General features: G+C 43.1%; 1 protein-coding gene across 1 annotated transcript in view; it reads right to left on the bottom strand.

Moving 5' to 3' along the window:
• Window positions 1-12,448, bottom strand: part of dsn1 (DSN1 component of MIS12 kinetochore complex) — a 33,074-nt gene extending 20,626 nt beyond the window's left edge. Inside the window, exons 1-5 of the mRNA XM_078531086.1 lie at window positions 12,420-12,448; window positions 10,475-10,479; window positions 8,956-9,017; window positions 7,338-7,389; window positions 5,512-5,820 (exon numbers count right to left, since the gene is read on the bottom strand). Coding sequence (XP_078387212.1) covers window positions 5,512-5,820; window positions 7,338-7,389; window positions 8,956-9,017; window positions 10,475-10,479; window positions 12,420-12,448 — 457 coding nt within the window. The remainder of the gene's footprint in view (window positions 1-5,511; window positions 5,821-7,337; window positions 7,390-8,955; window positions 9,018-10,474; window positions 10,480-12,419) is intronic.
• Between the last annotated feature and the right edge of the window lie 202 nt (window positions 12,449-12,650).

Below are 12,650 nucleotides of genomic sequence, written 5' to 3'. Positions count from 1 at the left end.
CCATTCAATGAGATGATGGTTAACCTGTACCTCATCTCCATTTACCTGCCTTAATACCTTTGTCTAAGATAAAGCTATTAATCTGTTTTTGAAATCTTCAATTGACCGTCAGCATTTTTAGGAGATATCTCCACTTCCTTTTGCGTGAAGGAGTGCTTCCCGACACTTCCCCTGAACATCTTATGCCTCATTTTAAGGTTTCCCCCCATGTTCTAGATTCCCACTCACCCCCATCCATCAGAGGGGAGTTTCCCTTCATCTACCCCATCAACTCCTTTGATCATCTTAAACAATTACATTAGACCATCCTTTAAATCTTCTAAACTCAAGAGAATACAAACCAGGTTGATGCAACTTATCCTCGTAATTTAACTCTTTTAGCCTGACAAGTCTGGTCAACCTGCACTCCAACCCTTCCAAGGCCAATACCTCCTTCCTGAGGTTCAGTGACCTGAATTGAATGCAGTATTCTAGACAGGGTCTAGTCAGAACTCTGTACAGTTGTAATTCAACTTCCACCCCTTTGTATTGCAGCCTTAACTGACATTCAGTCCAACATTCCAAGTGCCTTTTTAATTATTTTTGGGCCTGATCAGTAGCTTCTAGTGAATTCAGTATTTGAACCACTAAATCTCTCAGCTAACCCAAAGGTCTGAGGTTCTCACTGTTCAGAAAACACTCTGACCTATCTTTTCTTCATCTAAAGTGGATGACCCCACATTGAACTTCTTCAGTGTTAGTTTTGCCCACTCACTAATCTATCAATGTTCCTTTGAAACGTTCTGCGTTATAAACCGTGCTACCTAATTTAGTAGCAGCGCTGAGATTTTGGCTCTCTATTCCGTCATCCAAGTCATTTATAAGTACAGTGAAAAGCTGAGGCCCCACTATAGATCCCTGGGAGACACCACTAATCACATCCTGCTGACTTGAGTACATTTCCAATATCCCCACTCTCAGTCTATCTCCGAATCAATCCCCTACTTAAGCAAATATATTGCCTCCAATTCTATGCAGTCTGATTTTAGTCAAGAATCTTATGTGGAGCCTTGTCAAATTCCTTATAGAAGTCTACATAAATAAAATCATTAGACTCTCTCTTATCAACATTTGTTACCTCTTCAAAAACTTCAATGTTCCTTAGAAATTACTTACCCGTTACAAATGCTTCACTTTTTATTCATGCATGGGATGAGTGTGTCTCTGGCAATGCCAGTATATGTTGTCCATCTCTAATTGCCCTTGAGAAGGTGGTGGTGAGCTGCCTTCTTGAACCGTTGCAGCCCATGTGGTGTGGGTACACCCACAGTGCTGTTAGGGAGGGGGGGTTCCAGGATTTTGACTCGGCAACAGTGAAGGAACAGCGATATATTTCCAATTCAAGATGGTGTGACTTGGAGGAAAGCTTGCAGGTGGTGGTGCTCCCATGCGACTGCTGCCCTTGTCCTTCTAGGTGGTAGAAGTCACGTGTTTGGAAGATAGTATCGAAGGAGCCCCGGTGAATTGCTGCAGTGCACCTTGTAGATGATACACACTGTTGCTACCGTGCACCGGTGACAGAGGAAGTGAACATTGAAGGTGGCGGATGGGGTGTCAATCAAGCAAGCTGCTTTGCCCTACATGCTGTCATGGTCCATGAGTTTTGGAGCTGTACCCATCTAGGCAAGTGAAGAATATTTCATTGCGCTCATGACTTTGTGCCTTGTAGATGATACAGGTTTTGCAAGGGAGACATAGGTGAGTTACTTGCTGCAGGATTCCCAGCCTCTGACCTGCTCTTGTAGCCACGGTATTTGGCCCAGTTCAGTTTCTGGTCAATGGTAACCCCCGGGATGTTGACAGTGAGTGATGCAGTGATAGCAATGCCTTTGAACACCAAGGGGAGGTGGTTAGATTCTCTTGTTGGAGATGGGCATTACCTGGCACATGAGTCCAGTTGCTCCAGCACAGAATTCATTCAAGGCAACCCAATTTTGCACAGTGGACCTCAAATAGCCCAAAGGACTTGATGTCTTTTAGACACAGTCCCTGAATGCCTTTTTTTTTGCCATGGCAGGGATTGCACTTTTGGCTCATACACAATGTGTTTTCCTTCCCGCCACAATGAAGGCGAGGCATCCACTTAGCCTCCAAAAACCAGGCAAAGGTGCCACTGATTCTGTGTCACTGTCTCTTGCTGGATTAAGGCTCTACAACTTGCCCAGGCTGAAATTCTTCATGTTGTGACCCTAGAGAGTCACTCAGTTCTTCAACCATGGAGTGCATCACCTTTCAGCCTGACTCTGTTCTAAGCTGTTATATATATATAGGAACACAGAGGCACATAGGAATACATGGAATGTAGGAATGCGCAGGCTGGAAACAACCACTTTGGTCCATCTGGCCAACCCCAGATGTCACAAACACAAGCTATGTCCATCAGTTGGTGCGCTTGCCACATGCCTGGCCAACTCCCTCTTGTAAAGGTGCTCCCGTCTTTGATCACCTTCCAGGACAGCAAAATCCAAACGTTCTCCAACCTCTATGCAAAACAGTTCTACCAGAGCCATTTATTCACCTCCGCCCCGAGCTTCATTTGTGCTCGTTCTGGTCACTCCTGGACTTTGGTGAACAGTTTCTCTACTTGTTGATACTCAGAAGGATCTTGACTACACCAATAAGATCCTTTTTCAACTCTCCTCTGTCGTAAAGAAACTCAGTTCGTTCAGCCTTGCCTTTAACTCCGGTATCTGATGGGTAGTCCTTCACTATTCTTTTTGCAGGGCCACAAAGTCCTGTCTGTAAAAAGACGATCAGAACAGCGCACAACATCCCAGATAGAAATGAACCAATGCCATGAGGTTTCGGTTCCATTGCACCTTCCACATAATCCTATTTCCTTTATTTGTCACTCCTATTTGTTCAGGTGGCTTGAATACACTGACCAACAATGCCCAGGCATCCTTTTCCTATTATGTGTCCTGTGGACTATCAGTTTGTAGTTCTGGTGTTTTTTAGTTGAAAGATACCGGCGCTTGAAACTCTGCGACCGATCCCCGTTCCAAACACTGAACCAGTTATGTTTGTGCCAAACTAAAGGAAATGCTGCCATGGAATCAGCACGATTAACATAACAAAAAGAATATAAAAACTGCAGCATGTAACCTATTGAAGCCGCAAGGGCATGAAGCAGTGTGCCCCCAAAACCATATTTCCTACACATCTCACGGACAGTACCTCATGAAGAAAGGTGGATTTGAATTACCATCCGGGAGAATACAACAGAGAAAGGTATAAATTCCATGGCTTAGAGTAAAACAAAACTCAAGATGTTCCAAAAGTTAATGGAGAACAGAAACAGTCAAGAAACAAGCAATAAAAAGTTACAACTTGAAAAAGATTAGAACATGAGGAGTATGTCCATTATTGAGGAGGTAATAGCAGGACATTTAGAAAATCTCAATGCAATCAGGCAGATTCAGCAAGGTTTTATGAAAGGAAAATCATGTTTGCCTAATTCTTTTGAGGAAGTGCAAAGCAACCAAGTGGATAAAGTGGAACCTGTAGATGTGGTGGGGGTATTTGGATTTCCAAAAGGCATTCAACAAGGTTACACATCAAAGGTTACTTCATGAAATAACAGCTCATGGTCGGAGGGGACAACATATTAGCACAGTTAGAGGATTGGTTAGCTAACAGGAAGTAATGATAAATGGGTTACTTTTCTGTTGGCAAGCTATTATTAAGAGTACTACAAGGATCAGTGCTGGGGCGCTAAATATTTACAATCTATATCAATGACATGGATGAAGGGACTGGATGCACGATTGCTAAATTTTCTGATCACAGAATCACAGAGGGCAGAAGAGGCCCTTCGGCCCATCGAATCTGCACCGACACTTGAGAAACACCTGACTTACCTACCTAATCCCATTTACCAGCACTTGGTCCATAGCCTTGAATGTTATGACGTGACAAAGATAGGTATGAAAGTTGTCAAGGGGACATAAAGAGTCTACGGGGGATGTAGATAGATTAAGCAAGCAGGCAAAAATTTGGCAGATGGAGTATAATGCGGGAAAATGTGAACTTGTCCACTTTGGTAGGAAGAACAGAAATTAGTAGCAGCATATTATTTGAACGGAGAGAAACAGTAGAACTCTACTGTACATGAATCGCAAGAAGTTGGTATGAAGGTGCAGCACGCGATTAGGAAGGCAAAATTAATGTTGGCGTCTATTGCAAGGGGAAGGGAGTATAAAAGTAGGAAGTTATGGAGGGTGTTGCAGAGACCACATCTAGAGCACTGTGCACATTTTTGGTCTCCTCAAGAAATTGCATTTGTAGCAGTGCAGAGAAGGTTCATTATACTGATTCCAGGGATGAAGGGGTTATCTTCTGAGGAAAGGTTGAGCCTATACCCAGTGAGGTTTAGAAGAATGAGAGGTGATCTGATTAATATAAGATCCTAAGGGGGTGACAGGATGGTTGAAGAGAGGATAATTCCCCTTGTGGGGGAGTCGAGAACCAGGGGGACACAGTTTAAAAATTAAGGGTCTCTCATTTAAGGCTGAGATAAGGAGAATTTCTTTCTCTCTGAGTTAATCTGTGGAACTCTTCCCCCAGTAAGAAATGGAGGCTAGGTCATTGAATATTTTTAAGTTAGATAGATTTTTTATCAGCAGGGAGTTAAGGGTTATGGGGGGGGGGGATAGTGGTGTTGAGGCCACAATCAGATCAGCCATGAGTTTATTGGCGGAGCAGCCTCAAGGGGCCAAATGGCCTACTTCTGCTCCTAATTCTTGTGTTCTTGTATGTAGAAAGAAAAAAGACGTTTTTGTAGTGTGAGAACAGTTCATTCGCCAAATTTTTCAATGCCAAAGCTGTAGATGCACAAGGGAACGAAAGCCCTCCATTTTTTTTTCACTACATGGCTTCTACAGACAGAGTGACAGGCCTGCCTCCAGGACACTGCCAAAGCCACAACAACTGCAGCCTCTGGCAGGAACGCAACAGCAATCACCCCCAGTTCTCTCCTCCCCTGCACTCCAAAGCTGGGGAGCTTTCTAGGCATCTCACGCAGCTGGGAACAGCAAAGATCGACCTGTAACTGAGCACTCTGCAATCTTCACAATCCGACGGATAACAATTGTACAAGTGCCTACAAACTGTACACCTGAAATACGCTGGTGAAAATTCCTTAAAGGTGATAGGGGCTCTAGGGGAAGCTGCTCATAAGCCACTTGTGTTGCTGGCAGGAACTTGGCACAAGCCATGGCCAAACCGCTCATCCAATAACTTTGCAAATACTTCAGTGGAAATACTGCTCCAGGGCACAAGGCAGAAGGAGCTTTGAACAGGTGGAAACAATGCTGCATGCAGAACGCTCGGGTGATTCTCCTACGCTCCACGAAAGAATCTCAAAACAAAAAGGGCAGGAATCAAGCCTATTTCTTGCTGCGGATATAACGAGTAAAGTTTTCAAAACAGGCCCCCTTGTTTCGTAAGCAGGCAACTCTCATCCTTCCTCACCTGTTGCGTCGCGGTGGATTGGAGGCAGGGATTTCCGCCCTTTGCCACCCTTGAAGCTGGAGCGCCGCCACGATAGGGACCGCGACTGTGGGCTTTTCTTGAGCCGTTTGTTGGGAGACGGTGCCTCACCGGCCTCAGGTTCTCTGGTGGGGCTGGCAGGGGCCACCTTGGTTTGGGAGGCCGGGTTCACACTGTCACATTCTTGAGGGGTCAGATTGGCACCGACACACTGAGCAGGGTTTAGCCTGGCGCTGCGCCGGGTCGGGAGGCTGCTCCTTTGCGGGGCTTCATCCTGCTTGGCGGCATGTTCTAGAAAAAAAAAAGTGAAACGACGAAGAAAGCATTCAGCAACAATAAAAACAGAAGATCTTCCGCCATGTGGACTGCATCTGACTGAACACAAGTAACTTCATAAAGAGGCAGAAGTGACAGCTTCCTTTCTCATCTCTTCCACATTGTAACAGAAATTAAAGAATCAAAGGTATCAAGAGAATCGCTCAAGTTGTTTCCTGCACGTGGGACTATCGTCGACTAAATGCATAATGTCAGAGTGCATTTGCTAAATACTGGTTTCAATATGCACTGTTCTTGCTCCGGAACCACTGTTAACTTCCAACTCCAGAGTCACGATAATTGAAATATTAACCATTAATTATGGTTTAATGTTAACAGTATCTAGATTTCCTATCTGCACAAGTGCAAAAGAACCACCACCCAGAAGGCTCCCGATGGTGATGCAGATGGAGGGAAGTGAAGCAATCAACTAAGTTCTACATCAAATGTTACACACAGACAATATTACAAGAGAAACATGCAGATAGCCGTGAAGAGGGACACCATTTCTGTAATTTTAAAGAAAGCTCAACCAAAAGGAAACTGAATAAATTTATATAGAATGGACAGCACACAACAGGACATTCGGCCCAACTAGACTGTTCTGGTGTTTATACAGCACTCAAGCGAAAAGGTAAGCTTACAGTGCCAAACCATGTGAGCAACATGCAAAGGAATGGAAGCCGGCAATGGCACTAAGTGCTACATTCATTGCTGCATGCATTCGCTTATTGCATGATCATAGTTATACACTTTAGTCATCAATGAAAATGCAGAGAGGATTTTAACTGTGCAAGTGGCAGACTATTAAACATTGACGTGCTAAAGACTTAAAATAATTTGCTACGGTTGATCCTCGGTGTTTTCTCTGCCAGGCTTTACTTGAAGGTTTAAGATGTGTAGTCATACCACAAGGGAGGGAAAGAAAGAAACTTTCGCACTGATTTGTATGAAAATTTGGGCATGCCTTTTATCTTTTAAAAAGAAATTTCATTCATACACAGGTCAGTTATTATTGATGATAAAGCAACAGCAGCAAAGCAGTGTGACCTCTCGGGATCTAAACATAACCAAGCTGCCTATCCGCTCTCTTTACTGTTCCCTCACAATATCTAGCTGCGGTGAGCAATGAGTTAACTAACACTGCTGGATCTCTTTCAACTTGCCGGCAGCAAGGTCTACCCATCTACTGGGTACATATGGGCCCTATTTTTACTTTGTTAGCACTTTACATTTGCCCACATTGAGCTTTGTTGGGCACTAATGAGCCTCAGTGCAATCCTTATATAGGAACGCTTTGTATAACCCTGTACTTTGTCAAATGCTCACCCTCTTTCTACAAGCTTTGTACATTTTCCATTACCTCCTTTTTTAATTTTCCCTCTTCAGAACACATTGTGTGACTTTTTACAGCACATGGATAGGTGCGGTACCTATCTCCACAGGATGTTTGTGAATGATATCACTGTGTATACAGTGAACAGATTTCTTACCAGGGTTCCCAGGCTTCTGATGTTTGGCACATTTTCCTTTAGATGAGGAACTCTACTGAGAAAAGAAAATGTTGTGTGTTAAGATTAGTGGTTATTACAGTTTGTTCAGAATGAAGATCATCCTGCTGTTCTACAAGATCGCTATATTATACATCACTATATGTAGAAACTACTTGTGCTGCCATTTTAAGCACTTAGATCTAAACTGAATTTTTGATACATATTTTAAATAAGTTATAATGGTGAGATATGCCAATTCAAATTAAAAGATCGATCTTTGAGTTTGACGAATGAGCACAGGTACAGGTGTCTCAAAACTGGCAGCCATTGGTCCAGGTCTGTGCTGGATTTTGGATCTTGCTGGATTTTGCAGAGAAAAAAAAATCAGAACCTTAATCCAATTAATAAGACACATGAAATTAAGTGAATAAGTTTCAAAGTTTGAAAAAATACATTAACAGTGAAGAAATAGGGTTTGAAAGGAAATTAATAGGGCAAGTAAGACTGACTCTCAGGCTGTGATGGATTCAAAGTACAGGCGTGCTAGTGAAGCTACCAGAGAACCGTAGCTTCCTGTATTTAGAAACACGACCTATCAGCTATTTCAAAGAACTTCAAGCACAGCGCATGGAGTGAATCTCACTGGCCAATAGTCAAACTGAGAACCCTTGGCCTGGTTCACCTCCATTGTGTGTTGATTAAAACATCAATTAGGAAATTACTCTGGAATGTTCTTGGGAAGTCCCCAAGTGCAGAGAGCAAAACATTTCTTTCTCTCAATCTCTGTCCCCCGCGGTATCTTTGACCAATAACAGTGAGGGAGTGCTAGGACAGTCACAGTACGCCAGTCCAGAGGATGCTTCCCATACTTTGGGACCAGGTTAGGCACTTCTATGCAGGTCGGGCGGGCTGGACCAAGCTGAGTCGGGTGGGGGCAAAGGTCGCTATGACCATTCGGAGCACAGGAAAAGACCAGCGTGCGAAGCTGACAACTAGTGAGCCACTCATTTAATAACAATTAAAACTGGTGCACGGCAGCTTATAAAAATGCCTGGTTTTCAGACAGCCGGATTTGAGACACTGCACCTGTATAACGTAATGTTCCCGTGCTGAAGTGGTTTGCTGAAACCTCTGTGCAGATGAAGCTGTCTTTTGAAAATGGATTGTGTAGGGCAGGATGGAGAGAAGGGTATCAGAGGTGAACCAGGTCAGTGCGTATGATTTATATAACACACGCGTTTTGTTTACTTACTCTCCAGCAGGCATCACAGAGGAGGATCTTGCTCCTAGCCTGGAGACAAAGAAGCCAGCCATAGCACTGGTTGGCAAGATAAGCTAACTCAGACAGGGCCAAACATTAAACCTGGGGTTGTTCTGCTCTCAATGCTCAGCTACTGATTGGATAAACCTGTGAGCCACTGGAGGAGGCAACATTCCCTCTTTTTATCACTCCCTGATCTTTCCATGCCATTCACATTTGTTGCAAAGAGGGTACCCAGCCAATCCTTCCTGCTTAACACTGACCCCAAAGTAAAGGGTGGAGAAATGTTGACATCACTCTTTATGTGAAGTACAAAGACACACCAAAGATTTTTTTTTTAAAGAATACATTACTGACCTGATCTGGTATCGGCGTATTTTGATAGGAACTCCGGAGTCTGGTCAACAGAACAGAAACAACTCATAAATAGTCACAGAGATAGAGAAAGGATTTTCAGCAAATATGTTGTAGGGAAACAAAAATCAGCAAACATTTTCCAAAAGCAAGTTCGATACACTCCCCCTCACTCTTATCGCTTCAAGAAAGAGAGCTTGAATTCCTATAGCACCTTTTGCAACCACAAGATGTCCAAAGATGCTTTACAGCCAATGAAGTGCACTTGACGTGCAGCCACTGTTTTAATGCAGGAAATGCAACACACAGCAAGGTGCCACAAACAGCCAGATAATCTGTTTGTGAGATGCTGGCTGAGGGGGTAACTATTGACCAGGACATCAGAAGAATTTGCCAGCTCTTCTTTGAATAGCACAGTGGAATCTTTTACATCCACCTGAAGGGTCAGAAGAAGCCTGTTGAACGTTATACCTTAATGATGTCAAAGTGCAACATTTCTTCAGCCCTGTACTGAACAGCCAGCCTAGATTTTGCGATCAAATATCTGGAGACGGACTTGAATCCACAACCAATGTTCCCTCTCTTCTTTTTAAAAAAAAAGTGCACGGCCTCTTTCATTTTTACTTTTGCACAGCTGACTTGTGCATGGCCTGCATGGGAGCTTACAGCTTGCAACGCAGCCCAAAGGAAACATTGCCCACAACCTTCCAACTCAGAGACGAGAGTGTTACTAATTGACCTGAATGACACAATAAGCAGCGTTGCTTCCACATCAGTGTATTGTATAAACCCAGTATAAGAAAAATTGCATGACCCCAAAACAGTTTAATTCTGTTTCTGCAATTCCAATGCAATTTCATGTTCAGTGAAATTTCACTTTCATTGGCTGTGAAGCATGATAATAAAATCCATTATAAACAGTTGCAGGTACTATCTCTTGATACCCTTCAACAGAAGGTCAAGACCCTGCGGACTTTATCCTTTATTTTATAACACCCATCCTTCAAAGCCCACTTCTACAGAAAGACTATTTGTCCTTTGTGTGCGTGCTGGGGAAATTCTTTAGGAAGAGATAGGTAGTTAAACAATTGTGTGTAACCAGTATTTGCAACTTGTTAAAAGAAGTTTTATTTTAAAATAACTTAATCATTGAGTTTTTGAAAGAAGAATGGTCAGAGTCTCATTTCTTCGGTGTACAAGAGATATAGGTAAATAATTGGCCATTTCGGTGAGAAAATTAAACATTTAAATTAATGGTACAGCCTATGGAATAGTGGGGCTCGATAATTCACGCCCACCTCCCATCCCGGAAGTTTCCTGACCTGCTTCTCTTCCTCCCCACTGTTCTGTCTATACATTTAATTTATCACCTCCTATCATTCCCATTTCTACCAGTAGCATTATATAACTGAAAATATTTCAGCATGATTAGGAATAAATACATAATTCATTGTAATACTAGGTATTTTTTGTAATTCAGAAAAATATGGTATGAAAATTTCACCATTACACTTTGCTGAACCTTGGCTTCAATCAATACCAACGAGAAAATTCAGTTCTCAAAGCACTCTGCTGGTTGGGCCAATGTAGTAAAACGTTATTTTTTTTTAAAAAAAAGGAAGAGAATTTATATTATTCTACAAGATATCTGAGAACAGATACACAATGACATTATTCATCTTCCCCCGTCCCCTGCCAAAGTATAATACAGCTTTCATCAGGATTAAAGGACTGAAATTTATATAGTGCCTTTAAAACCACCAGATGCCTCAATTTACTTGTTTTTCTTTCTATATAGCAGGCTATATTCGCTGCTTACAATGCAGCCTCTTCTATATTGGGGAGGCTAAATGTAGAATGGGTGATTGTTTTGCGGAACATCTCCGTTCAGTCCGCGAGCACAACCCTGAGCTTCCAGCCGCCTGTCATTTTAAATCTGCACCTTGCTCTAACTCTAACCTTTCTGTCCTTGGCCTGCTGCAGTGTTCTAATGAAGCTGAAATCAAGGTTGGGGAACAGCACCTCATCATTCGACTGGACACTTCCGGGCTTGACACTGAGCTCAACAATTTTAGATTGTAACCACCTTTTGTGTTTTTCTTTGGTTTGTTTATTTCTCTTGTTTCTCTTATTTCCGTTATTTTGCTTTCAGAAGGCAGCTATTCAGGATTCTGCCATTCACACCTCTTCTGGATACATCTTGTTTCTTTACTTGTCCCATTACACCATGGACCCTTTTCTCATTTTGTTGTAGGGTGGCCAAATTGTGCTATTAATGATTGAGTTGATCTGCAGACACTTCTTGGGTGGAAACATTAAGTTTATTTACAATATACTCAGCAACAACTACACATGTGCTTTTAACTCTATCTCTACACTAACTGCTGAGATAGCCCGTGCTACTCTCCTATTGGTTACAACAGATCATGTGACCTTGCCTAACAAGTATTATTTCTAAAGGCATATTACACTAAATAAAACCACAATTAATACACATTTAATCTCCCCTTTGTTTTTATTCCTCTCCCCACCCTCCCGCCTTTCACTTGCTCAAAACATTTCTAACTTCTCCCAATTCTGATATAAGGTCACAGACATGAAACCTTTAACTGTTTCTCTCTCCACAAATACTGTCAGACCTGAGTATTTCCAGCATCTTATGCTTTTATCCCCACTTACTTCTACATTTTATGATTCATTATTTATGAATTGTCATCAGCAGTGAGGCAAAAGGCTCAGGACTAAAGCCACAATAACATCTGCTGCACTACATTCAACCTACCATGTGTAAACACATATTTCATTATGAAAAACTTGCATTTATTAAAAAATAGCATCCTTCAAATCTTCAGGAAGTTTACAAATCATTTGGGGCATTTTTGAAGGGCAGCAGCTGGTACTAGGTAGAGGGAAACATCTGCCAATCTAGGCACAACAAGCTCCCAGTTGTAAGTGACCAGTTGGCAATGTAAGAATGGTCACCAGGACACTGGGGAGAACATCTTCACTCTTCATCTTATTGTGAGGAGGGGGATTTGAGTAGTGGGGGGGGGGGGGGGGGGGGGCGTGTACTTAAAGCAACCAAAACATATAACTTATACAGTAGAACTCTCTCTCTCTCTGCTGGCCAACTCAGGTTTGCAGTCTTGCTCAAATTACTCAACTGAGACTCCCAGGCTCAGTCTCCCGTACAGACTGTTGTAGAAATATGGGACAAAAGGCATCCCTTAAGGTACGCGGGACAAACAGTCAAAATAAGAGGCAATCCCTTAAAATACAGGCTCCACTAGAGCCTCCTCCTTCCCCCCCCCAATCTACCATTGCCCTCTCTATCCCCATCTATACAGCTGCCAGTTTCATTATAAAACAACACTCAGGCGGCACTAGCAGTCTTTTAAGTAAACCTGAGCTCGGGGATAACGGAATACCTGAATGCTGGACTCACTATGCCGAAGCGGGGCACTTACCTTTTCTTGATGCTATCGCCCTCCGCCATTTTCTTCCACCCTTTCCCGCCCACCGCTCAAAGCGCGCGAGGAACCATGGGAGGAAGGATGGATGTGTTGGGGGGGGGGCAGAGAGCTACGGCTTCAAGCCTGACGCATGCGCTCCAGCCGCAAGGCAGGCCGGTCATTGTAGTGCGCCGTCCGGATTGGCGCGGCGAGCTGAGGCAGGCCGCCTGAGGTAGCGTCGTCCGC

Source organism: Cetorhinus maximus, chromosome 28, assembly GCF_964194155.1.
Source record: "Cetorhinus maximus chromosome 28, sCetMax3.hap1.1, whole genome shotgun sequence".
Classification (NCBI taxonomy): Eukaryota; Metazoa; Chordata; class Chondrichthyes; order Lamniformes; family Cetorhinidae; genus Cetorhinus; species Cetorhinus maximus.
Note: the sequence above shows the minus strand (reverse complement) of the source record. Positions and strands in the feature narration are given on the sequence as shown.